Consider the following 27990-nt stretch of genomic DNA (forward strand, 5'->3'; position numbering starts at 1 on the left):
TTTTAATCTGATTTATCTGTTGAACTTAATTGTAAAAATAGAGGGAGAAATATTTTATTTTGAAAATGTTCTTATAAAATGTGGCAAACAATAACACATAGTTTTCAAATTGAATCGTATATAAAATAGAGAGAGAAATATTTTATTTTAAAAAATATTCTTATCAAATTTGATAAGTATAAACTATCACACATAGTTTTCAAATTGATCCCAGAGAGCTATTGAGGGTAAGTAAATGCATTGTTATTTGTAAAGGGTTACTTGTTTTCTTTTTTAGTTGGGTTTAAAATTTGATAAGGTGATTTAATTTGATCTTTTTGCACAGTTACATTATTTGCTTAAATTATAAATAGTGTATAATTCAAAATTGTTAATAGAAGAAGCTAAATCAAAACAATTACAAAGCATGTTTAAAATATAAGTAGACACACAAAATCATATACAAAAATAAGAAAAGTATTTATTTAATTCAGTCCAATCATCTTTAAATATTCAAATACAGATTGCTTTGTTTTGTTCCTTAGTTGGTCGACTATGTCTTGTGTGTCTTGCATCTGGGAACTGTTTGGACTGAAGAGAGCGATTATACCTCTAATGCCATTATACTGAAATGATAAAAGTATTTTTATATCAGAAACTGTGAAAAAAATGTTTTCTATATTTTAAACTAATTAAAAATACATGTTCGTCCTATGGGGTAGAAAAAAAGTAAATAATCATTTAATCGACATGAATCAACTCAACTAAATCATTCGCAAAAATGAACCTTCACGATTAATTCCAATCTTCTTTTTTTTTTTCTTGGTGGCTTTACGTTATATTTGTTATCATCCCATCAAAATAAATATTAATTATATTTAGTGCCATTTGGGAATATAGTTTCTGCTCGAGGTCAAATTCTGGTAACCATAAAATTACCATAATCAACAACTTTTTACAGTGCTCATCCCTTTTGGTGGGCAATGAAAATCTTTTTCCACAGTACCAATATTAGTATATTTGTACCCATTAACATGTCAGTAGTACCTATTTCTAAAATTAAATAAGCGGGCACCAATAATAATAGGGCAATGTTTTATGGTTTTTCTAGACGAAGTACATTTCCCCTATTAATTTAATGTTTTAGCACAAAGCTATTTTTTATTTCAATTTTTACTTATTACGAAAATTAATTAAGCACCATTGTTCTCATTAAAAAATGGTAATTTTTTACGGTTCTCATATACAAATAAGTACCTTTTCTTCTCTCAATTTAGATTTATAATAAAAAAAATTAATTTGTACTTATTATCGAAATAAATTAATTATAATTTTCGATAATGATAAGTAATGACACTAATATTTTTTCGAATAATTTTTGCGAACGAATTTAAATCTGTACTTATTTCGAAGACCACAAAATTCGCCCAACTATTATTGACGTCAGTTATGCTTAGTTAAAAGTGGTATTAAATGCTATTGGTTATTACCGTTATAATTATTGTGCAAATGAATTACCTATGATATCAATATAAGTACTGTGGTTTTTAAGTTTTTTTTAACCATTCTTCGAAACGGATATGTACCTTAATATCACAATACTACACGTTTTTGACACCCAATACACATCCTTTATTTTTTAATATTATCTGTTGTACATTCTGTAACGGCTTTATAATATTAGATCTACCATAATACGAGTTAGAAGTTAAACTCATCAAAGGAAAGATTAAATATGCTTATAGCATCATTTAAAACGTGCTATACAGAATTTGCCAAAATTTTCCCATTGCCTATTACTTAAATTTTTTTTTTCCTTTTTAAGTTTCCATTATTCAAGTTTATAGAACACTGAGTCCAGGATCGAATTCAATCTTTTTGGACCGAATTTTATTCTCTTACCTATGGGCTTCCTCGTCCCTCAAGTTAATATAAAACTTATGAACGGCATGACTTTGAATTATGAAATTTTATTTTCAAAATGCGTGATAAGTAGATTAAGGAATTGGATTTTTAAAGCATAATCTAGCGTTGTATAACTGTTTAATTGGGCGAATGGATTTTATTTATGAATTCACGATCACAACGTTCGAATGCGCCATCTGGGGAGAAGACCAGTTCCATGTCTTGATTCTCCCCCTTTCCTTCTCCTCTTTTCAGTTGTATAGGAATGAGCTACGATATTTTCCCCTTTCGGAATATTTTTCGTATGTAATTGTCAAAAATATTTTTCATAAATTTTCACGATGCTTTCTTTTTGAACTACGTTCAATGTAGTTTTGAGTTCCTTATAATTTCCTAACTAAAAAGTTTTTAATCTATTTGAAAATCAGGACAGAAACTAGCATACTTCCTTCTCCTATGACTCTCCACGCGCTAATTGTGAAAATATGCGAAGTGTTGTCATTAGTAGAGAGTTCTGATCTACGCCAACTGTTGCCCATCTCGATCACCAATTATCCGGAGGGATTATGACACACTCTCTAAAGGTTATGTTACACTAATAATTTACTATTTTTTCTATATATACTTTTTTACTTTTGGTACATTTAGGATTATTAGTATCTAATAAAGAAAAAAAATGTATCTAATAAAAGTTTGTATATGTATCTAATAAAGAAAAATGTAATCTGATCTAAAATGTATCTAATAAAGAAAACCTGATTACCGGTCGATTATTTTTTTTAAATAGTACCAAAGTGGCCATAAAAGCGAAAAATTTAAAAAAAAAACAAAACAAAAAAGGTAGAGATTGATTGAAGAAACTTAGCTATTTTTAACACTAGATTGCCTAAGGAAGTCATTTTGACTGCTTTTAATTTCAGTTAGAAAAATAATGATGTTTATAATGACACAATTTCTTAGAATTTTGTGACTTTTTGTGCAACATATATATTTTTTTATTATTTATATTTACTAATAACTTGTTACATAACTATAAATAATATAAAAAATAAATTTTAAGCAAATTTATTTACGCATTCACAATCCAGTCATTTTGACTGCTTTTGGGCAATATAGGTATATACTAATTTTCCGTCTTTCTAGTGTTAACTAATTCTTATCAACCAAAATATATTTGTAAATTTAATGAAATATATCTATATATTAATGATATCTATCTATATTTATTTATATTTATAATTATATAAATAAATTATATAATGAACACTAACTACGTATTATTTGTTTTGTATGTTAATTCAAAATTGACTATTTCATCTTTTAATTCTTAAACATATTATTTCAAAACTTTACAATAAAAAACTAGAAACAGTAACAAAAATAAACATAAGATCTCAAGCATTTCATTGAAAAAATTTCAATTAAAAAGTTTCTTTTTTTTTTACATACCAAACTGATTATTTGGGCGGTCATTTTCCATCCATATTGTAAACCCCGTCGAATTTGTTTAGTCATGCTACTTATTGAAGAACTCAAAGAATCTCCACAACACCAAGATCTGAAAGCAAAATACATTTAAAAAAAATTAATAATTATTCAAATTCCAGCGTATGCAATGTAGCCATTAAGTATACTACAAGATAAGTACTTTTTTCATTTTTTTTTACACTAAAAATGAACTATTGGATATTAAAGTTTTTTTGTGTATCAATTAATAAACTTCAATGCATCCACCTCGGGTGGCATGAAGCCTATCATTGTGCAAACAATTAACGAAAATAGATTGAAATAAATTCTGCTGAAGTTTCGAATTTTTAAGAAGTTTTGGAAAACATTTTCTAAATTATATAATATGTGTTCCCATTGATTATTAGTAAAGATATTTTATTGGTAAAGTGTTTAAATTTCTATTATTTTAGTTTTTAAAAAATGCAACTTAGATTATTGTATCGAAAAAATTTTAATGTAGAGAACAAACTAAATGATCATCTTGCAGGAGTATACAGCCTCAATAAATGTCCATAATTGCAAAAGTGTTACGAGTGCAGGATTATAAGCTAAATTATGGTTTTTGAAGAAGAACTTATGAAATGTGAGAGTGGTTATAGGAGAAAAATAATTAAAATTTTTGGATTTTACTTTATTTTGAATTTTAAAGTGCGATGAGAAATACTGATACAATCATCTGTAAATGTATATCCTTTTAGAAATTTATTCAATATATTGTTATTGGAAAAATACATATATATTTTAAGATTTGCTATTTATTTTTATAATAATATTACACTTAAATAATTTCGTAATAAAAACCTAATTATAGAATAAATAATCTATTATTGGTACATTAGAAAGTTATTACAGGTTTAAAAAATCATTACTGGCTTAAAAAAAAAGGTCCTAACCCACGGAACCCTAAGCTTCCACGGAAGACCTTTTCAGAACCCCTGGTGTAGATGATGATATTGAGGAACTATCTTTTGACGATTTTGTGTACATTGTTAAATGAGGAATAATAAGGCAGCAGGGAGTGATGGAATAAGTGCGGAATATTTCAAGCACTCTGGAAATGAATATTTGAATTGGTATTAACTATTGGAAGAAAGGATAAAATATTCCAAATGATTGAAGAATGGGACTAATACCAATGTATAAAAAAGGTGATAAAATGGACTGCAACAACTATCGAGGCATCACTGCATTATTTATTGATTTTAAGCAGGCGTTTGAGGTAATTATTAGAACTAAGTTGGTAAACATTTTAGTTGAGCTGAAAATTCCAATTAAGTTAAACTAATAAAAGTTATCCTCAAAGGGCCTAAAGCCGCTATTATCTTGCAGGATGAGATTACAGATGATTTTGATATGGGTTTTGGTGTCAGACACACGGAGAAAATTCATTATCTTCATTACTTTTTATTATGGCACTTGAATATATAATTCGCGCCTATTGGATTTGAGAGGCTTAATTATCAGTAAGACCATCCAACGTTTGCTGATGATATCTTTATTGTAAGTAGAAGTAGAATATCTTTAATTTTCTTTACTATTGTCATCTTATAAAGAGCAAATGGAGTAGGTCTCAGTATTAATTAACAAAACTTATCGCAGGAACAAAATCTACAATTATGTCATCCGCGCTTGCGGTAGATAACTGTAAGTTTGAAAAAGTTTCCAGTTTTAGCTACCTTGGTTCAATTATCAACACTAACAATATATCAGATGAAATTAACTCCAGGATACGAAAAGGAAAACAATTGCTTTTACTTATACCAATATAGGAACACACTTCTTACTAAAGAAGTCGGCTGTAGTAAAAAGTAGATGATTTATTTAATCAACTAATTTTCGAAATTAAAATTTTTAAAAGAATTTTAGAACCAATTAGAGTAAATAATACACAGTAAAAAAATAAGAAATAGAGAACTTGACAATTTAATAAGACAAAAAAAAAAACATAATTCGATTCATCAAATTTAGACGTTTGGCATGACTGGGGTAAACCTTTAAACTCGAGACGACGAGGAAGACTGAAAAACATTTTTTAGACGATACTACACGAAAGATTTAACCATCTTGAATCTGGAAAACTGTCAACAGTAACTTGTTGACAACTTAAATCCATAGCTCCGTGGGCTCTGATGTTCCAGACTTGAACTCTCCCTTCAGCTCTGACCAGCTGAAATTGTGATTTTTCTGACCAAGCTACAATTTTTCAGTCATCTCTAGGGTCCGACCAATATAGTCACGAGCCCTGGAGATCTCGAGGCACTGGATGTGATGTCGTGTTGTTAGTAAAGGCATTCGAGTTGTTCTTCTGCTGTTCCATTGCAGCCAAATTTCGCTGCACTGTATGGACACGCCCATTTCACGTCCCGCATTGATGCTTGCGGTTATTACTCACAATGTTGTCGGTTAACACTGACAAATATACACACACTTCAGCGGTCTCCGAGTCATCAACTGCAGGCGGTAGTACACTAGATTTTATATCTGAAATTATGTATTTTCGGTATACTCTTGATACTGTGGATCTAGGAATGTTGGATTCCCTCACAGTTTCCAAATGGACTGTCCCTTGTTTCTAGCTCCAACAATAGACTGTCTAAGCTAAGAACTCCTCCCGCCACAAAGTCTGAGGCCGTCTGGTGTTATGGAAACAAGAGTGTCGCATTTTAGGGAGGACAGCTTCACTCTAGGACTAACACAATAGACCAAAGAAAAAGATTGCCTTTCTCCCCCCGACCCGAAACTACTCCAAAACAGTGACTCCTACTTGAAATAGTCATATCTCGTTGCCATAGTCACCGCCACAGGTCCAGACGAATGTCTGAAGGAGTTCTTATTTTAGATAAACTATACCACTTCACGTTTAACGTATATTAATTCTCTTATTGCCGCCATAATTACATCAGAAACATCCTCAGATGAATAACTGAACACAATTACAACCCATACATAATTTACAAAATTATTTATACCCGATATCACTGCCATTTGTATATTTCCATAGTTCTATCCCATGACTTTTATCACCTCATTATATGATATATACAGAAGAATGCATGAATTCATTACTCGTACTTCAGTTTAATATTTTTCTTAAAAGTTTCAAAATTTCTTACCTTCTATTAATTTGCCGCTTATCTCTGCTTTCCATCTGTGCGTTGTACGATTGTCGCCTTATTAGGTCCTTTAAGAAACTGGAATATGTTTGGGACATGCTTGTACAAGGAGTCACTGAAAGATTACCATATACTATATATGCGTTGTTATTAATAAATGCTGGGAATTTAAAAGAAAAATAGTTTTAGAAAAAAATTAATAAATAGTTACAACCCCTTATTCTATTTATTAAAGAAGTACTATTTACCATTTGCAGTCATATTAAGCTTATTTATATGGCTAAGGTTCTTCATGTGAGACTCTCTTTCTTAAAATTAGAATACAGGTTTTATTATGTTCATTATTATCTAATATGCATGTGACCGGTGTGAATCATTTGAGATTTTTACAAACTTGTTAAAATCGGAAGTACAATGCAATGTTATTTCAAAAATAAATAAATGAATAAAAACAAATAAATAAAAATGTTTACGAATCTGCAAAGGTGTCCTAATATGGGATAAAACTAAGATACTACCATAACATATCAATATGTAAGCATTGACTGTTATAATCTTAGACCATGGTTATTTATACACAATTTTCTGACCCCAAAAAAATTTAAACTACAGAATAATAAAGTATTTACTTGCTATTGACTAAAATTTATATGCTTCGAAGATCAACTTAAAACTCAACTGAAGAAAAAGCTTCTAACTCCATACATGCTCAAACTACAAAGCCTTTTTGCTTTTTTTTTTTTTTTTTACTGTCGGTCTTCAAGATTTTTTTTTTTTTGGTAGAGTCCACCATCTTCGGCTATAATAAAGCACATTATGCACCTTTCTCGTTATCTGCATTAGTTTTTGTTGAACAAAACAAACATATACAGAGTAATGATAAAAAAAAAGATAGCTAAATACATTTAAACATAATTTATACAGCACTGTTTTGAATTATATATATTTTAAAACCATATCAACTTAACAATACTGTCGTTCAGTTCTGTGAGATAAACATGGTTCTTTGTAGTGATGGCTAAAATCAAGCTTACGACTAGAATGATAAACTGTAAGTTTTAAGAAAAAAATATTTTTGGAAAAGTCAGGTTAATTAGTTTTAGTGGCTGAGACTTAGACACGCAACTGATATCAGTTAAAATAAGCTTTGATTTGATATTCCATAATGCCGTTTTGAATTAATATTCTATGATGCCATGAATTCCGTTCTCTATGATGCCTACCAAACACTGATATGAAGATGATGGTTCTGTAAAAACCTGCCATTCGTCTGCAAAAATAACTTGCTGCCATTCATGGGTCCATATGGATCATTAAATTCACCACTGCAAATGTTCCTTTTTGTGATACTGCGTCAAAGGCAGCAAAAGCCGTGGTTGCCACGTTGGCTGTCTATACGACTGCAAACGTTATCGAACTGTTTGAGCACAGACTTGTTGTCTTGCAAATTATCTCTTGTCTTAAATATGGTTGCATACTCATGGATCGTAATATCGTTGTGCGACCCCTTGCTGTAATGGGAATAAAATATCTATTTTCTTGGCTGTTCGTGACGGTAAAAGGACGCTGAAATCTAGTACGACGTTCTGAACCCATCCATTCCATATTCCGAGGACCGTAGCAGGATGAGCACTAATAACGCAGTACAATAAACCTCAATTCCGGTGGGCTAAAATCTTTCTTTAATCAAAATCAGACACTTACCTGTGAGCATTTATCCTTCTTACACGAGGCATAACAGTACCTTTTTAATCAGAAAATAACTTTCAAATGCAAATTGGGTATGTGAAAATTGCTGTCGAACCTCTGATTTCACCACGGGCGTTGCATGAATGTGTGGAAAATTTAATCGTTTTCATACCACACCCAGTTTTATCTGTCGTGCAAATTTTATGTGTGTGGCGTGCCATCTCCCTGGTGTGACAATTTTAATAAAAAATAATAGGGTAGCATTAAGCGCTAACATAAACCCTTTCGTGAGTTTACCATATGAGAAATGTATATAATGACATAAATAATGTAGGCTGTTCTTATGAGGATTCTTAAAAAAAAACATGTATTAAAAAATGACTCCTTCTCCTCTATAAGTTAACCGCCTGTCGAAGTTGACCGCCGAAGCAATGCACCACAATTGGTCAACTTGCACAGGTTTTACTGTATTATGAATTAAAAAAAATAACTTGTAGTAAATATATTTACCGCAAAAGGTGTAATAAATAAAGAAATGTGTTGACTGTAGGCAAAGAATTCGCGTGGCAAAACATCGTTGAATAATGATAAGTAATTTATGGGTAAATACTGTTATGACTTGTATTAATGTTATATTATAACAACCAAAAATATCTGGAACTTCTCATATACCATCAAGATTTCTCATCGAAAAATTTTTATGCATAGTTATAAATATCGACATTTGAATAGCAATTTTTGCGAGTTTAAAAAGTTTTTTTTATGATTCATCTAGAACATTTATTCAAACTTTGACGCGAGTGTTTAAGTATGTTCTTATAATTTTAAATCTTAACACCTGAGTAAAGATGTGACGTGACGATAGCAATTCCTTGCTCTTATTTCAGTCGTTCATAAAATAATACGAAAATGACGGTGTCTATTATTTCAACCATAAAACATTTGTAATATCACGTTGAGAAAATTGTTTATGTGGGTGTATAGATCAAATTGTCACATCACTTGAACGATCGCAGTAAAATACAATTTCATTGTCGTCATTCTGGATGCAATAGAAATGGTAATAGCTGTCAGCATTTTGATTGGCCCTCTAGCGACAAAAAAAGGAATGAATTTGCTGATTAGGTTGTATCCTAAACTATAATAATAATAAATCGTGAGAATTTATAAATATGATATTTATTTAGTTTGTTTTTCAAACTTTTCCAAAACTATTTAATGATGCGCATTAAAGTAGCATAACTCTTTTTGCTGCTCATATATTTATATTGATCGTCTCATATTTTAAGCAATATGCCTTGTAAATTTAAACTATCTCTCCATCACACAGTTATTATTATTTTTTTTTCAATAGCAAGCGCACCTTCCAATATTTGAAGTTTTTGTCAAATATTTCTACATTTAAACAGAAAGCTTGAAAATAAATGGAAGTATGTGTTATAAAACTTTCAGAATTTAGGAACGTGACAACTTGTCTAGCTGTCCTCTTATATATCTGCTTAAATTATTTATCTGTAATGCTAAATTAAATCCTTCCAATTCCTATTTATTTAGATATTAAAAAGTTACCTTTGTTTCCGCTGTGAAGAATATTTTCCGAAACTACGGAAATTCCCAAGTAGTTGGAGGGAGGGTATTGTGATCCATAAATCGCATGAAAACAGTTTTTAATCCATATTCTCCAGCTTTTTTCTATTCCATTTTTAATAACTGAAGGAATTTTTATTAGAATTATGTTTCCTTGTGAAAAAAAATTATAGAATCATAAAATTAAATAAATGAAATATGGATTAATTTCCTGCTCATATCACTAACAAACACATTAAACTACTTATTCCCAAAAAAGGTTTGCTTATGAGAAATTAAGAACGTGAAGCAGAATGGAAAAAAAATGGTCAGCAAATGGCGTTGACACGTGAATTTTAAAAAAAATGGAAAATCCAGCTAGAGTTTAGGGATATTGAAATTAAAAACGAAAAAACAGTGTATAAGTTAATTGAAATTTGCTCACCTAATTTTTTTTCTAGGGGGTAAAATCTTGTGATATTTTGGAATTCTTAGAAATTTTTTGTGTTTTCTTTCTTTATTTATTTATTTTAGGCATTTTGCTTATTTTTTTTAGTGGGGTGGAGTGGACTGGAAGACCTAAAAAAATCGAGAGATGTATTCAAACGTGCGATATAATATTTGGCAATATTATAATTTTAAATTTATTACAGAAAATGTTGCTGATTCCCGATAGATGGCGATATTTTTAACTTGCTTAAAGTACACTGACGAAATTTTTATTTATTTTTTTTTGTTGCATGAGATTTTTTTTTGAACAGATTTTAGATACTTTCTTATCTCCGATTTCAAATCTGCATTCGGTTTTTTTCTAAAAGTTAGTTGTTGTTTTTTTTAATGACATTTTTAGTCTATTTTTGGTCCAAATGTATAATTTTAAAAACGAATTGACTTCACTAACGAGTACTTAAATAAAACTTTCTTAGTTCTTCTATTTCTCTCATAGGGAAGACATGGTCCAAATTTGAGGCTTCGATCTTGGAAAACGTGTTATTCAGCGTAACTATCAATTTTAGGCTAATTTCGCCGATAATCAGCAAATATAATAAAATTTTTTTAGTTTTTCTTTGCACCTGATAAGAAATACATGGCCCAAATTTGAGACTTCCGTCTTGGTAAAAACGCTACTTAAAATTATTAAACTGCCTCAATAAACCCTGATATTTAAAAATACTGAAATAAATATTTTTCTTTAATGAAACTGAAATAAATAATACTGAAATAAATAATTTAGCATTACTGTCAGTTAGGCATTTACTGCCTAATTTCCCAAATAATTACAAATATCGAAATAAAACTTGTTATTTAATCGTAAAAACTTGTTATAAAATCGTAAACAAATTTAAGATTTTCATCTTGGTAAAAATCGTTTTATTTAGTAGTATTATCAATTTTAGGTCAATAATGGTATCTCTTATAGGTTTTTTTTTTATATCTGATAAGAAGCACATAGTCCACATTTAAAACTTCTCTCTTGGTAATTATATAGCTTGGTGTTATATAGCATAACCGTCAGTTAAAAGCTAATTTTACCCCCGAATGTTTTCAAATCCTGTATTTTTTTCAACAATAATTTAATTTGAACAGTTTTTTTTTATCCATGAAGTAAAAAGTGTAAGCACAAAGCGTTTGAAGAACTTAAATCTTCAAACGAATGATATTAAAAGCTATAGCTAATTACCCCCTAATGTTTTCAAATCTTGTATTTTTTTCAACAATAATTTAATTTGAACAGTTTTTTTTTTTATCCATGAAGTAAAAAGTGTGAAGCACAAAGCGTTTGAAGAACTTAAATCTTCAAACGAATGATATTAAAAGCTATAGCTAATTACCCCCTAATGTTTTCAAATCTTGTATTTTTTTCAACAATAATTTAATTTGAACAGTTTTTTTTTTTTATCCATGAAGTAAAAAGTGTGAAGCACAAAGCGTTTGAAGAACTTAAATCTTCAAACGAATGATATTAAAAGCTATAGCTAATTACCCCCTAATGTTTTCAAATCTTGTATTTTTTTCAACAATAATTTAATTTGAACAGTTTTTTTTTTATCCATGAAGTAAAAAGTGTGAAGCACAAAGCGTTTGAAGAACTTAAATCTTCAAACGAAGGATGTTAAAAGCTATTGCTAATTACCCCTTAATGTTTTCAAATCCTGTATTTTTTTCAACAATAATTTAATTTGAACAATTTTTTGTTTTATCCACGAAGTAAAAAGTGTGAAGCACAAAGCGTTTGAAGAACTTAAATCTTCAAACGAATGATATTAAAAGCTATTGCTAATTACCCCCTAATGTTTTCAAATCCTGTATTTTTTTCAACAATAATTTAATTTGAACAGTTTTTTTTTTTTATCCACGAAGTAAAAATTGTGAAGCACAAAGCGTTCGAAGAACTTAAATCTTCAAACGAATGATATTAAAAGCTATTGCTAATTACCCCCTAATGTTTTCAAATCCTGTATTTTTTTCAACAATAATTTAATTTGAACAGTTTTTTTTTTATCCACGAAGTAAAAAGTGTGAAGCACAAAGCGTTTGAAGAACTTAAATCTTCAAACGAATGATATTAAAAGCTATTGCTAATTACCCCCTAATGTTTTCAAATCCTGTATTTTTTTCAACAATAATTTAATTTGAACAGTTTTTTTTTTATCCATGAAGTAAAAAGTGTTAAGCACAAAGCGTTTGAAGAACTTAAATCTTCAAACGAATGATATTAAAAGCTATTGCTAATTACCCCTTAATGTTTTCAAATCCTGTATTTTTTTCAACAATAATTTAATTTGAACAGTTTTTTGTTTTATCCACGAAGTAAAAAGTGTGAAGCACAAAGCGTTTGAAGAACTTAAATCTTCAAACGAATGATATGAAACATTTTCTACGAACACCAATAACGTTTTATTTCCTACTTAGATGCTCTATACGATTTTTATTACTTTGAGCGAATAAGTTGTGACAATTCACTCTTTTATTTTATGAAATAAAGTTTAGCAATGACTTTAAATATTTTTCCTAACTTACGACTATACTGTTAATAAAAAATATTTACGCAGCTCGCATAAGATATAGATGAGAAAAATTGATAGAAGATTTTCACAAAAAACGGACGAACTATTGCTGGTCTGAAAACACACAGGACAGGTAATGTGACATTCTTTCTTTACAATTAACATTCCTCTAACAATATATTTAGACCCGAAAAAAATTATTTTTTGAACTATTTTGTTTTTACTTTATTTATAAAAGACTGATGAAATCAAAAAATTTTAGCGAGTTATACATTTTACTATTTAGAACATCGTGAAAAGTTTTCAGGAAGTTTATAGGCAATAGCATAAAAATAAAAAACTGTAGTTTTCAAGTAGACTAAAAAAGAAAAAAATAATTCTGTTTTCGTCAGATCAGAAACAAAAACGTAGAGCACATCACTTTTAAAATACATGAATGTTTTCAGTGGTGTTAGAAATTTATTTTTAAAAGCAATATCTCCTATGTTTTCATTGTTAGTGTTACAAAGACAAAAATATATTCTCCTTTTTAACTCTTGAAGTTTTATTTTTCTCTCTGTTATGCCTTATGTCGGAAAGTAGTGGATTTTGCTTGCACAATTTAGAAAACAATTGGATAAGCTATAACTGGAGTAAGTTTAACCCTTCAAATATCAATTTTCTTAAGTGACACATTCTATATTCTTTAATAAAACAGTTTTTATTTATTTCTTAACCCAAAGATATTCAGGAAATCGTGTAGAACATAAACTAATTATGCAACAAAGTTACCATATGCTGAAAGCGAAAATAATAATGGTTGCAGTAAAATACATAAACAAATACTAAATCCAGGCTAAATAAGACTAAAAAAAATTATATTTTAACAAATTCAATCTGCAATACGGAGTTGTATTTAATTAACCTCACGTTAATTAACATTCAACATTAGGTGGGGAAACATAGCTTGATCTTAGAATATCAAGAATATTAACACACTATCTTTTTTAAAGTTGTGAGGTGGTTATGTATCATTGGTCTTCTTCTTCTCGAGTTGATTTGTTACTATTACTGTATCAGGCACAGATTTTTAGTCGAAACTTTAGCCGTTCAGCTGGTTCGAAAAGTGATCGAAATTTCGATTGTAGATCAATACTTTTTTGCCTTAAAATGGTGTCATCAGTTCTGTTTGAAGCGGTTAGAAACTTCAATTACGAACATTTTAACAGGTCGGACAGTAGTTGGAGTTTGTAATGATCTTTATTGATTCTATAATTGCTCTATATTGATTATTTGGCGAAAATTTTCGCTTGTAGTTGTCAGAAAAAGGATTGAAATTGTTGTCATCCAGAACAATGTTCCGGTAGAAATTTAAGTGTTATAGCCTATCGAAAAGTGGTTGAAATTTCAAGTACAAGATTCCATCCTTACAGCAAGTAAACAAAAATTAATAAAATTAAAGTTTAAAAAAAAACTTGCAGTGTGCAATGTTAACTCAAATATCGCTATTGCTGGTTCAAAAGTTACATGAGTAAGTGGAATTCAGTGGAAGTTTTAATTTCCTTTTTTGTTTACAGGTGCAAAAAATTAAAATACTTCTTTCTTAGAACTCTTAAGATTTTCATTTAGTAAACAGTGGGGAAAAATACGAGATTACATTCATTTATTTTTATAACTTTTCTCCATATATTCATTAAAAGAAATATAATAAACATTTTATTATCGATATTATATAAAGAACAATTTTAACATAGGAACATGTATCATAGTAGAATGACAATGGATGAAACGGGATGATTTATCATGAAATATTGGTTTGTTTGTTCGCGATAACAATATCCTAAAACGTGTTTCTACGATATAGCGTAAATACGGTATTCGGAAATATATACTATAATATCGCAGTCCTTATCGATAATTTTAAAATGAATTTTCTATCTTCAATGGAGTAACAAAAATATTGTTCAATGTAAATGTATGTAAAGTTTTAAAATTGGAAATTATAGTGATATACATTGTTAAATGTATATCATGATATTATATTATAATTTTGATGGTCTTGTTCCTTTTTTCTTCCCCTGGCCACCTTATATTACGAGGTATATGTGGGCGAAACTGTTATGCTCGGAAACTATTTGATGTAGTTAATAAACGCGATCGTCTCCACGTCGTTGAGGGGTCACGGAAGTCGCATGAGGCAATCAGGCCTATATAGAAGAAGACCTGTCAAATGACAATTCATTGGTAAGATTTGTTGACGCGAACAATCAAAACAATAAATAATCGCTTAACTAGCTTTTTAGAACTTTTTCTCCAAAATGCATTGTGATGTTGCTACACCACACGTGCGTTGTTATTCTACTCCTCAATAGTTTTTTCAGTTTTCGTTCTTTTAACCACAATAGCCTTCCACTAAATTTAACTTGATCAATTGATTTTTTATATCGATTATTTCCAACTTAACTTTAATCGAGTATCGTTTTGCTCCTTTCCGCGTGCTTTCTTGGCGTCAACTGAGAAAGCCGCGGCATGAGAGAAGCAATGAAACTTTTTTGAAACTTTTAGGCTCTCACCTTTCAGTTAAATTTTTAGTACTTCACCCCTTTTTCGGTATTCGTATTGACAACAGGACGTTCGAGATCGCTTTGAACGCACGGAACACTGCGCGTCAATTTTCATAATTATTCACATTAAGGGCCAATGGTACGTAAAAAATGTGGAAGCTTCCTTACTAAAATCTAGACGGTAAATCATTGTTATTTTATAAAATAAATTTTACGACTCAATTCCAATGAATTTATAAATAAGATATAAAAAGGTTTAAAAGGAATATCATTAGAAACACCGAAGGAGTCATCGTGGAATACTTTGCATGCCTTTATCAGCAAATAATTTTTATAATTTAATTATGTAGCGTGAATACTTACGTTCTACCATCGTTGATACAATGAAACTAATCAGAAGCATGTTGACTAGCATCTCAGAAGAATTACGAGTCTGGAAAAGAAACGTACAAATGTTGTAAAACATGTCGTTGTAGAAGAATATTTAAAAGCAAACACAACATTTGTTTTTCCATTACAAAAGCTGTAGCATTTGCCATATTTTAGCACTTGAAATTATTTAAAATTTTATCTGTCTCAGATTTATTGATTCTTAGTTACGCATTGAAGATGATTTAGTGCAAACACAGCAAAATGTAGGGTGAATCTCAGGGCTAAAGAGAATAGAAGGGCTGGTTGGCTCTTTTGAAGAAACTCTCGCCGTGCCAATCCCCCGATTTTCTCTAGTAACGTCACTTTGGCCCAAAGCTCGCACTTTTACTTCAAGAACGGAGCGTTCGGCCTTAACTAACTAATATAGGAGCATTTCTTTTTGCGAGATATTATAAGACATTTGTTATTATTTATAATGACTTTCCTCAGTTTTTGCAGTGAATTTACAAGAATTTAAAACTATTATCGAAATGCCAGTTTGCGCGATTGCAACTTGAAAAAATTCTGATAGAAAAACAAAAGGAAAAATTATAATTTTCCGCGTGTTCCCTAAAGTAAATGAACAACTATGTAAAGAATGGATTCCGAAAAGACACAGTTAATATAAAACAGCAATACGTTTATTCTGTCGTTAAGAACTTTTATAAAAATTCATTATCTAAATAGAAACCGCCTCGTTACTTCAAAAAGAAAAGCAGGTGAAAAAAAAATTAAAAAATGGATAAAGTCAAAGAAAATAAAAATGTAAATAAAAAGTATAAATAAAATATATGGTATATAGTTGAAATTCTCCTAATTTCATAACATATTTTTTAATGTAGTTATTCTAAATATTTATGATTTTTTTAAAAATATTATATTCTCTTAAATTTAAATATCCATAAATTATATCATCGTAAATTTAAATATCTATAAACAATTGTAAAATTTCTAAAATGTCATTATGTTCCTAAATTATTATTTTGTTTCAGTAATTAGCGTTTAAGGTTGATGTTTCCTAATGATTAAGTATGAACAAATTACTATTAACGGCATATTTTAAAATCAGGGATTCTAAATTTAACTCAACTTATTGTTATAAAAGAATATGTAGATAAAAAAAAGTGTCGATATATGCTTTCATTTTTCTTAATAATTAAAGTTAAAACTGAACTTTTTAAAATAAAGTATTTATAGTGTCATTTTCGCCAACTAGTAAAACATTTTTATAAGTTTAAAATGGTATTTTTTTTTTTAATATAATGGGCCAAGAAAGTTTTTTTGAACTATGTTTATGAATGGAAATAATGTGTTAATTACGTAAAGTTTTAAAGCTAATAACCAGAAAAAGTCTAACTTATTTTTACAAAGAGAAAGATGCAAAGTTATCATAATAACTTTGCGTGCGATCTTCCGAGATCTGTGGACACAGTGACGTCATGAGGAGGGAAATCGTAGCTTCAGCTCTAAGAGCGGAGTGAACTAGCCCTTCTATTCTCTTTAGCCCTGATATAGAAATGATCTTTGATTGCACTGTAAACAACAACTCGTAACGGAATGTTAACAGAGATGCCAACTGCTCGGGACAAAGCTAAAATAATTTTAAAACAAACAACAGTAAATAACTACAAACTAAATTTTGCAAATATTTGATTATTTTTGCTTGCTTTTTAAAAGGTATAGTATGACATAACTACTATAAAGTGGTGAATTATATAAGCCTACGAATGAATTATTTAGAAATAGCGGTGGATTAAAATCTACTAAATTGAATTTATTAAACCAAGCATCACAATTGATAAAGAAACCACTTTAAAATATTTATTTGCTGTACTGAGCAAGTTGGCATATCTGTGTTGCAGACGTCTGAGACACGTCAATTATTATTTTGACATAAGAAACAAATGACGTCTCCCAGACGTTTTCGTATGTCAAGGGATTAAGGGCACAGAACAATGTTGATTCGAACCGACAGAGCAAGCTAACTGCAGAGAAATGCTCGTTTTGCGAATCAAGAAATCTCAAAGGATGCCAGTGTACTGCAAAATTTATATGTTTAAACACATAATTTTTTTATACAAAAGTATTAGTTTCTGAAGATATTAGTTTGGCAGTTGACAAAAAGTGTTGACTTAAGAGGACGCTACACCGCAAGAGAAATCCATCATGGCGAATTCTTTTTCGTCTTCATTGGTATTTTATAATTTAAAGAATATTGAGTTCAGGTAAGTTAAGAGTCAATCATGAAATTTCAAATGCTGAAAAAAAACTCTTTCAAAAATTATACGGTAAACAAATTATTGCAGGATAACCTTCCCACTTCATTATCGTCCCATAATTTGTTCGCATCTTGATATTTTTAAAGCAATATTTCAGCATTTAAAACTTTATGATTTAATCTCGTCTTACCTTAACTCACTTATTCTATATTTAAATTACTTATGTATGTAAAAGAGAATTCATCATGAATGATTTTTCTAGCTGTATAACTTCCTCTTAAGAGACTTCAAAGAGCACCTTTTGCGGCCTATCTCTTCTACGAGTTGTCATATTTTATGTCATGAATCATTCAATAAATATTTATTTTTCGTGAACTATGCGCCGAGCTATTTATCCTGACTATTTATTTTTGTTTTCATAGATATCGTTAGTAACTAATATGTATTCTTTTAATTACCTCTCCCTGCTTTAGATTAAATTATTGTTCTAAAATATATCCACTAGAATTAAAAAAAGATGCTATAGTTAGAAAATGCGTTACTGTACTTACAACAATGATGTAGATTTATTTATATGTTATACATATTATATTGAATGCAAAAAAAAAGGAATAATGCTGAATAAATTTTGATCTAATGATGGGATTTTCACGTACTAGGACTCAATCTTAATGTTTCATGAGGGTGGACCTAAAATATGCTGATTAATTAGGTCAGACTATCCTTAAAATTACAAAAAGTGAAAAAGTAGTACAAAAAAGTATTTTATCCGACTGAATATATTTATTACAGAACATTTTAAAACATTTATTCAACGAAAGCGAGTGAAGAATTTTAAGAATAAAACACAAAAACATCTACTTAATAAAATCCACTGAAGAGAACAACATCAACAATTATTCCTTTTCAATTATCATAAATGAAGCTTCAAGCCCTGTCTATCTAAGGTGATATCCTTTAATTCGTTTTTTAATATAATTTAATTCCTAGACCAGTATCTTCAAACTGATTTAAAATTTACCACTGTGTATGTACAATGCAAAAAAAAAGAAAAGAAAAACGGACCACCCTGAATAATATTTGATCTAATGACCGGATTTTTTTCGTTCTAGGACTTAATGGTTCGAGGGGGTTGACCTCAAATATGCTAATTAATTAGTGCAGACGATATTTTAAGTTACAAAATCAGACACAAAAACGTACTTTCTCTAAATAAACATACCTTTTTTTCGGCGGATTCAGATTTCTGACCTTTAAAATGTAGGGGGTAGCCGCAATCTGGGAACTATGGTCAGTTAATTTGGTTAGGAGAGCAATCCAAATGTTCCCTTAATGTTAACGTTACTTTTTGCGTATTTCGCTATATCTCGAGTACTTTTTAAACGAGTTTTTAAAATAATTACAATCATAAAATTCGTTTATCTAAAGGTGATTCCTTACAAAAAATAACTTTTAGTAAATATTTATTATTTTATTTAAAAATGATTAAACAAATTTTGAATTGTAGATGTGTAGTTTTTTGCATCATTTTAAAGAATGTAATTTTATCTAACAAAATACAAATTTTGTGCAAAATCGGACGAACAGTTCCTGAGAAATCTTAGTTTTAAGTATCTGACTTTTTTGAAATTCGACTTCTCAGGAACTATTCGACCCATTTTGCTCAAATTTTGTATTTTTGTATATAAAATTACATTCTTTAAAGTGATTCAAAAATGATATAACCTTACAATTCAAAATTTTTTCGACCATTCTTAAAAATAATAAATATTTACTAAAAGTTATTTTTTGCATGGAATTATCTTCAGATAAACCAATTTTATAATTCTGTGTAAAATTTTTCAATTCGCATAAAAAGCTTTCGAGATATAGGGAAATACGCAAAAAGGAAAAATTAACATTAAGGGGTCCAAACTTTGGAGCGATTCCCTGTGATTTGGGGTTCAAAAACCCGAATCTGTCGAGAAAAAGGTATGTTTACTCAGAGAAAGCACTTTTTATGTCTAATTTCGTAATTTAAAATATCGACTGCTCTTATTAATTAGCATATTTGAGGTTACCCCCTCGAACCGTTAAGATTGAGTCCTGGAACGTGAGGATCCAATCATTAGGATCAAAAGTTATTAAAGGTGGTCCAATTTTTATTTTGCGCACTACATAATACGCAAAAATAATAATCGAAATACCCTGAATTATATTTGATCTAATGATTGGATTTTCAAGCACTAGGACTCAATCTTAATGGTTTAAGGGGTGATTAATGTTACAAAATCAGACACAAAAACGTACTATCATTGAATAAACATAACTTCTTTTCCAACAGATTTGAATTCTTGCTCTTCAAAATATTTAACTGTCATATCTTTCATCGTCAACATATAAGATTCAGTCCTGGTACATGAAAATCCGATCATTTGATAAAAAATTATTCAGAATGTCCCCCCCCCACACACACACTCACAGATATGCCAATTGCTCCGAACATGTCAAAATAATTTAAAAAACGGTAAATAACTATTAAGTAAGTTTTGCAGATATTTAACTATTTTTGTTTGCTTTTTCAAAAGGTATAACATGACATAAGTACTATAAAGTGGTGAATTATCCAAGCCTGCGAATTATTTAGAATGGTGGATAAAAATCTACTAAATTGAATTCATTGAACCAAGAATCATAATTGATAATCAACCACTTTAAAATATATATTTGCTGTCCGGAGCAAGTTGGCATCTCTGCACTCAACATGAAACAAGTGAATTTCATTTTCGTTACTTAGCAGCTGGATGTTATAGTACTTTGTCTTTGTCCTGAATGCTTATTATGGTTTTATTAGTCATCAATAATGTTATTACTTATTTTCTCACCATATTAGATGCAAGTGCTATTCGTTAGCGTAAAGTATTTACATTCGCAATCATCTTATTGTGCTAAAAGCACAAAAAGTACTATTTTCGTAAATTTCACATCCTATTGACTTTTGGACATAAAACTTTTAATACGCTTTAAAATTTTTAAACTGGGCAATTAACCTAGTTCAATCATTTTTATATGTTTTGAATATTTCAATGATTAAAATAACATCTTTATTATTGTAATTAATGCGATGTTTTAAATAATTTTGACCTTTTTAGATTTGACTATTATATAATTTCATTTAAAAGTAATAATTCTCATCAAAATAGAGTTGTAATTTAACAATGTATCGAAAACGTAGGGAAATATGTTTATTTACAAGTTACTACGATAAAACGTGAAACGAACTTCGTGATTCTTCCAAATTTTTGTATTGAGCAAATAAATAGTTCGAACAATAATATAACAAAGTTATGCACTTATCCTGAATCTTTCTGTGGCTTAAGTTGATGTCGTTATTACTGAATTTTTATGCTTCTTTACCATTCTAAGCTGAAGTGTTAGATAATATTTGTTTGAACAAATATTTAACATGGAATTATAATTGTGATACTGTATGTTAAACATACAAGTCTTTATTTGCAAAGTTGCATTTTATAAGGATAATACGGTTTGAACAAATAAAAAAAAATAAAGAACGTAGTTGTATCCTGAATATTTGTGATGCCTTAAATTGATATGGTTATAACAGTAAGTGATTTCATGTTGTTATTTTATTTCTACCACTCTTGCCTTGAGTATTAAATTATATTTTTTGAACGAACATTTGAAATCGAATGATCATTGTTCGTATAGGGCAAAATTTAGAAATTTTACTACTGGCCAGTCACCAGTTGTAGCATTTTTAACAGTGGCCATTTTTTAAGAGATGTGGCTGCTTTTTCAATAATTGAAAATTTTAAATGATTAAATAAACCTAATATTAATCAGGTAAATGTTTGTTTTTTTGAAGAATTTTTCAAAATATCATATTTAATAGAAGGTTCATTTCTAAAACTAAATTTTTTTTCTTCTGAAGCTAGCGTGGATAACAGTAGTTTTCAGTATAATTTAAAATATTCATAATAATTCCACATTTATTAAAAAATATGCGCATTAGCTGCATTTTTGGGCGAAAACGCGGCGAGCGGGTGGTCGGTTATATTTAGTTGCCCTTGTTATATTTAATCGCAATTTGTTATAGTTTGTTGCCAGTGGCGGCCATGACTTTTGCTCTATAATTGTATGTACAGCATAAAGGAATCTTAATTTGCTTGTTCCATTTCAATAAGATAATCAATCCGGTCAAAGATAGCTGAACAGTAAAAAAAGAAACCTAATTGCCCTTATTTGTTCGATTATTTCAGATGGTTCATGTTGTACCAGTGGTTCTATGTATGAGAAATATTAAAATGATTTACATTTTGTGACGTTCTTCTAGTTCAATTACTCTTCGAAAGAATATCAGAATACCTAATTCATAGTGGTAAACATAATGCGCTTAATAATGAGAAGTGTTTATGTGCTACATTTTGTTGTCATAATTAGTTATAAGACTTGTAAGACGCTTATAATTTCTAATATTTTAAATATTTATGTGCAACAATTCACCTATAGTCTATAGCAGACAAAAAAGGTGTAAATTAATACCAAATAATAAATAAAATGAAAGTATTATTTTGAAAGAGAGCTTTGTTGTGTCATTATAAATGGTACTTAAAAACTCTCTCCTGTATGCTTCTCCTTTTTTTTAGAAAATGGAGATGAGGGAGAGAATTTAATTTCTTTTAGATAAACAAGTGGGGCATTGTTTCCTATGTATTTTTTCAGCTAAAGTGAATGAGATAAAACTTATGATCGGACTAATAGTTGAGAAATTATAAGGGTTTCAAGTACAATTTTGTATTTATACCATTTTACGCATCTATAATAGGTATCTAAACAAGCAGGGCTTTGTTTCCTTAAGTATTTTTTTTACGTTTAAACTATAATTTCCCAGCCTCTTTCTTTTTTAATGACTGTCCACTTTGCAAAGCAAAAATCTTTCAACGCCCCCTGTAGAAAACAAGCATTAGTTGACTCCATTTTTTAGGTTGTTAGTGGTTCCGATATGATAAATTTTTTTATTATGTTGTTGATTTATTAAAAATTCTTACTAATCGATGAATTTGCAATTCAATTTTTTTTAATGAATGTATCTGTAAAAGTTGTAAGTGTTCTCATAAATTAGATTCCAACATATCGCTTTGCAATTGAAATTAAATAATCCGTTAAATATTAACATTTAAAAACTATTACGGTAACTAGTAATAATTTGTAGTTATTTTAAATTGTCTCAAAACCATTTTCAAATAATGGATATTATTGATGTTATGACAAACAAGACTCATTAGAGAAATATTCTATAAAGACAATTTTTATGTGCACTTCAAACTTCTAATGTAGAACGTAAAACGACTCTAGATTATTATAAAAATCTCTAAAAAATATGAAAAAATGTTTATGATAAGAAGAAATCATAAAATTCCAAATAATTTTGTTTAAAACTCAAAAACAATGACTTTTAATTCTTAAAAGCAAAAGCATTTTTTTTGCGGATTTCCAAGGAAAGAATGGATTTTATAATATGAATATAAAATTCATTCCTTATATATTTATGAATTTTTAGAAATCATAAAAGAGGAAATCATAAAATTTCAAAATGATTTGTTTAAAACTCAAAAACAATGACTTTTAATTCTTAAAAACAAAATTTTTTTTTTGTGGATTTCCGAGGAAAGAATGGATTTTATAATGTGAATATTCATTCCTTATATACTTATGAATTTTTTCATATAAAACTCGTTACAAATCTTGGAATCAATAAATTTCTTGACTAATAACTTATTTGTTAACAATGTACAAATAATTTATTTATCCAAAATAAGAAATCAGTAATTTTTAAAGTTTTCCCAATATTTTATTTTATAACCATCTTTGAACAGCTGACCCAATTTTGGGTTTATGACGGGAGGAATGGGAGAAAGTGGCCTTCGTGGAGGACTTTTCGATGGAACTCACCCGTATTTGCCTTACATGGAGAGGAAAACCACGAAAACCTTCCATGGTTAGCCTGATAGCAAGGTTACTCCAACATGTGATCCATCTATCACTGAGGATACTTTACGTCAGCACAGTTGTCGGTACTAACCGGGTGCGGAATTAGAATCGACCAGCCATCGCTGGAATTCGAACTCGGGTCACCTCAATGGAAGACGAGCGTCCTATTCCTGAGCCACAATGTCTCGTTCCTCAATATTTAATTAAACTTAATTTTTTTAAGAGAATGTCTAATCTTACTGGATGCTAATTTTACTAGATTTACTAATGCTTAATTTTACTACTGGACTACATACAAAATGAAAATGAATGATAATTTGCTGATTCAGTAGACAGTGTAATAAATATTCTAAATATTTGTATTGGTTAAATAGACCCGTAGACCTTATTTTAACTGTATTGTAAAATGGTTTAATTTGTTAAAAGATTAATTTAAATAATATGGCTGATTAAAAATGATTAATATTAATGATAAAATTATATGGTTAACTAACTAAATCTTGTATCTTTGTGGTTCTTTAGAAGTCGTAGTTATTTTTGGAAATCATGAAATGTTTTGATTTAATTTACCGATCTATTTACTTAATTTGAGCTAGAGTATCTGTGTTGTTTATGTAACTGTAACTAAAACTTTAAATTATGATATGTGTTGGTTTAATTTAACAATCTTATATTTCAATTCGATAAGGAATATTTATGCTATTTATCCTACATTTTGATTCGATGTAGAATATATATGCTGGTTAAGTAGCTGCAGCTTTCATTTAAAATTATATTGTTTGTTGTCTACCAATCGAGTAACTCAAATCGACCTAGAACTACTTGATGCAGTTTAAGTAGCTGTAGCTAAAATCCTAAAATATGATATGCTTTGATTCAATTTAGCTATCTGATATCTTAATTCAATGAATATTTGTGCTGTTTATCATATATTCTAATTCGATGTGGAATGTGTGTGATGCTTAAGTAGCTGAAGCTTTTCATTTTAAATTATATTGTTTGATTTAATCTACCAATCGAGTACTTTAGTTCCCCTAGAATTATTTTTGCTGTTTAGGTAGCTGTAACTAAACGTTGTTTTATTGTTATATGTTTTGATTTAATTTAAAAATCAGATATCTTAATTCGAGAATGAATATTTGTGCCATTTAGGTAGCTATCACTATGTCTTATGTATACATTATGTTGTTTATTTTTCAGATCTAATAAATTAATTCGATACTCAACTTTTGCCGCGTTGAAGTAAACATCACTAAAATTGTAAATTATGTTATTTTATTGTTTAACTTCCACCATTTTTAAGATTATTTTAGGAACACCAGTGAGCAAATAAGTAATTTCGTTCACTCAGTTTATTTTATTCTTTGTTTGAACTACACGGTGGCAAGGTTAGTGAAAATATTGAATTTAGATATATATAGCTAAACTGTATTCACTTAAAGTTTTATGTTCTTCAAATATTTGGATTAAGGCTTGTCTCATAAAAGATAGTTTTTCTAGTCAAAACTTCTCAAATTTACCAGAATAAAATTCAAATTCTAAATCAGCTTGTGGAATTGAAAATTTAAGCGTGTTAAATAACGGGATCTTTGATAAAATTTATAAATGAAAAAATATTATGTATTTTCTTATTTCTATAAAATCTGCTTCAGTTTTGATCTTTGTTTTTGCCTACAGCAAACCCTAAGAGTGTACTTGAAAGAAAGGGGGGCAAGGACAATTGCCACAGGGCCTGAAACTGCTGGTGGTTCAGCTAAAACTCTCCAAAACGTGTAGAGTTTTCTCAATTAAAAAATGACGGAGAATCATATTGTATACAAATAAAAGAGTAATAATATAAACCAATAAACGCTTCATTTAATAAAATACATGGGATTTAATATTTTAGTGTTTTAATGAAAATAGGTATTCCGAGAATGAAAGCATAAACTACTTCTTTTTAAAGATTTTTTCAAAAATCTTACATAATATGAATATAGATTTGTAAATTGCCGGTACTAAATTTAACCTGTAAAACCTGTGTTGAGGTTTAGGAGTGCTTTTTAAATATAAAATTCACTTATGTTTTTTATTCTACTAAAAACCGTATTTACATTACTATTGTATTTTCTGTAATATTTATTTACCTTTTCTTTAATAGCTTATTATTGTGAATAAATAAGCAGAATTTATATTATAAGTTTATTCTCCATTCGTTTAACTCTCCATTTTATTCAAATAAAAATTGCTTTTCTTTCAAAAATACTCCCTAAGTTTCTTCCGAAATCCTGTTTTCTTTTGAGTTGATTCTTTGATCAGTTGCACAGTTATTATAAGTTTAGATCAATTCTTAAAATTTTTATGATAATAAGACAGTATAAATTTCATTAAATTAGAAATTCCTTTATGACCAGAATTTGAACCTGAAAATTTATTTACAAATATCTCAATTTCTACATTCTTTGATTAAGCTGGCAAAAATTCTTTCTATTAATAATTTCCATTTAAACGTATCGAATTGAATTTGATGATAAAAAGGCATTGGAAGAGTTATCAAAAATATATATTTTAAATTACTTTCCTTTAAACATATCAAACTCTAACTTGATGGTTTCTGTAAAATGTTTGGTACACTGACTCGTTGATAACAAGCGATTTAAAAATTTTCAAAAAATAAATAAATAAATATCTAAAATTAGTTCCATTTAATCGCATCAAATACTAACTTGATGATAAAAAGCATTTTTAAGTAAGTTAGCAAAATATCGTTTTAAAAATTACTTCAATTTAAACATATCGAACTCTTAACTTGATGGTCACATTATAATGTATGGAATACTAGCTTGTTGGTAATAAAATCTTGGAAAATAGTTCGAAAAAAATATAATTTCCATTTAATCGCATCAAATATTATTTTGATTATACAAAGCGCTTTAAAAATATTTGAAAAATATTTTTAAAGCGCTATATTTTCTGAATAACTTCTACTTAAAGGTTGTATCATATTAGCTTAATGGTTTCATAAAACACTCGGAATATTAGCTTGATTATTAAAAATAAACCTCTTGAGAAAAAGTAGAATTTTTTTTAAGCACTTAATATTGGATGTTGATATCCTTGTATTTCCTAAGCGATGTTGAAATTAGTTTTTAAATTTTGCATATTTCACAATCTATTGCTGTTGAACACTCTTTAACTTTTCAATAAGTCTTTACTTCATTCAAAAGTAGTATTTTAAAATGAGAGCAAAAATTACTTTTTTTTTCTTTCAGAGCAAACGATTCTATAAAATTGCTTTCTAAATATTAGTTATAAAATTTTTGAACAAAATGAGACATACGAAACTCACAGTTTTTTTTTTAAATTTTATTTTTAATAAGAAAAAGATTCTATAAATGGGGGGAAGGGTGGTTTTCGAAATCACTTTCTGAATTCCAATTATAACGTCTATTTAAAAAGAAAATAAGACTGATCAAAATCGCTATTTTTTAATTTTATGAAAACGATTTTGGTATCGCGTTCTGAAATTGAATAAAATAGGACAGATTTTAAGTATCTCAGTTTCCTATCATTTTTTCCTAGGTAAAGAAAACGATACAATAATTTATGGTTTTTCGGAATCGCCTTCTCAATTTGAATCTTAATATTTGCTTTGGTAAATAAAATTAAACTTTTATTTATTGAGCGACACATTATTCGACAGATGTACCGAATTTGAAAGATAATTTTACGTATTTCTTTTTGAAAATATAATCGCAATATTTTCCTATACTTTAACGTTCAAAAACAATAGCCTTAAGCAAATGCGTATCTAAAGATGGGGTTCAAACTTACCCTTTATATGTCCGACACCAGCAGAGCGGCAAATATCAGTTTGATTAAAATCTGAAAGAAACTCGACACTGAATATTCCTGAAGAGACATTGACATTAATCAAGAAATTCCTCGGCAAATCGCCTTGGCACACTCCTATTACAAGAGAATGAAAGAATTAATTTTTTCACGCTTGACATTGTGTGGCCATTGTTTGTTTGCAGAAGAATTCAGTTAAAAGAAAGGATATCAGAAAATATCGCCA

The 27990-nt window shown here is 29.0% G+C and overlaps 2 protein-coding genes across 2 annotated transcripts in view; one reads left to right on the top strand and one right to left on the bottom strand.

Moving 5' to 3' along the window:
* Positions 1–440: 440 nt before the first annotated feature.
* LOC107445390 (uncharacterized) lies at positions 441–27888 on the bottom strand. The gene is made up of 5 exons (XM_016059775.4): positions 27747–27888; positions 15676–15745; positions 6507–6621; positions 3334–3442; positions 441–605 (listed from the first exon to the last, which is right to left on the bottom strand). The coding sequence occupies exons 2-5, from the start codon at positions 15725–15727 to the stop codon at positions 465–467; spliced, it is 417 nt and encodes a 138-aa protein (XP_015915261.1). The 5' UTR covers positions 15728–15745; positions 27747–27888; the 3' UTR covers positions 441–464.
* LOC122272094 (protein Malvolio) overlaps positions 12809–27990 on the top strand; it is a 58385-nt gene continuing 43203 nt past the window's right edge. The window contains exon 1 of the mRNA XM_087153371.1: positions 12809–12902. The gene's annotated coding sequence lies outside the window, so the exon portion shown is untranslated. The remainder of the gene's footprint in view (positions 12903–27990) is intronic.

The sequence above is a fragment of the Parasteatoda tepidariorum genome, chromosome 10 (assembly GCF_982258835.1).
Source record: "Parasteatoda tepidariorum strain Cologne lab strain chromosome 10, Ptep-v5.0, whole genome shotgun sequence".
Taxonomy (NCBI): Eukaryota; Metazoa; Arthropoda; class Arachnida; order Araneae; family Theridiidae; genus Parasteatoda; species Parasteatoda tepidariorum.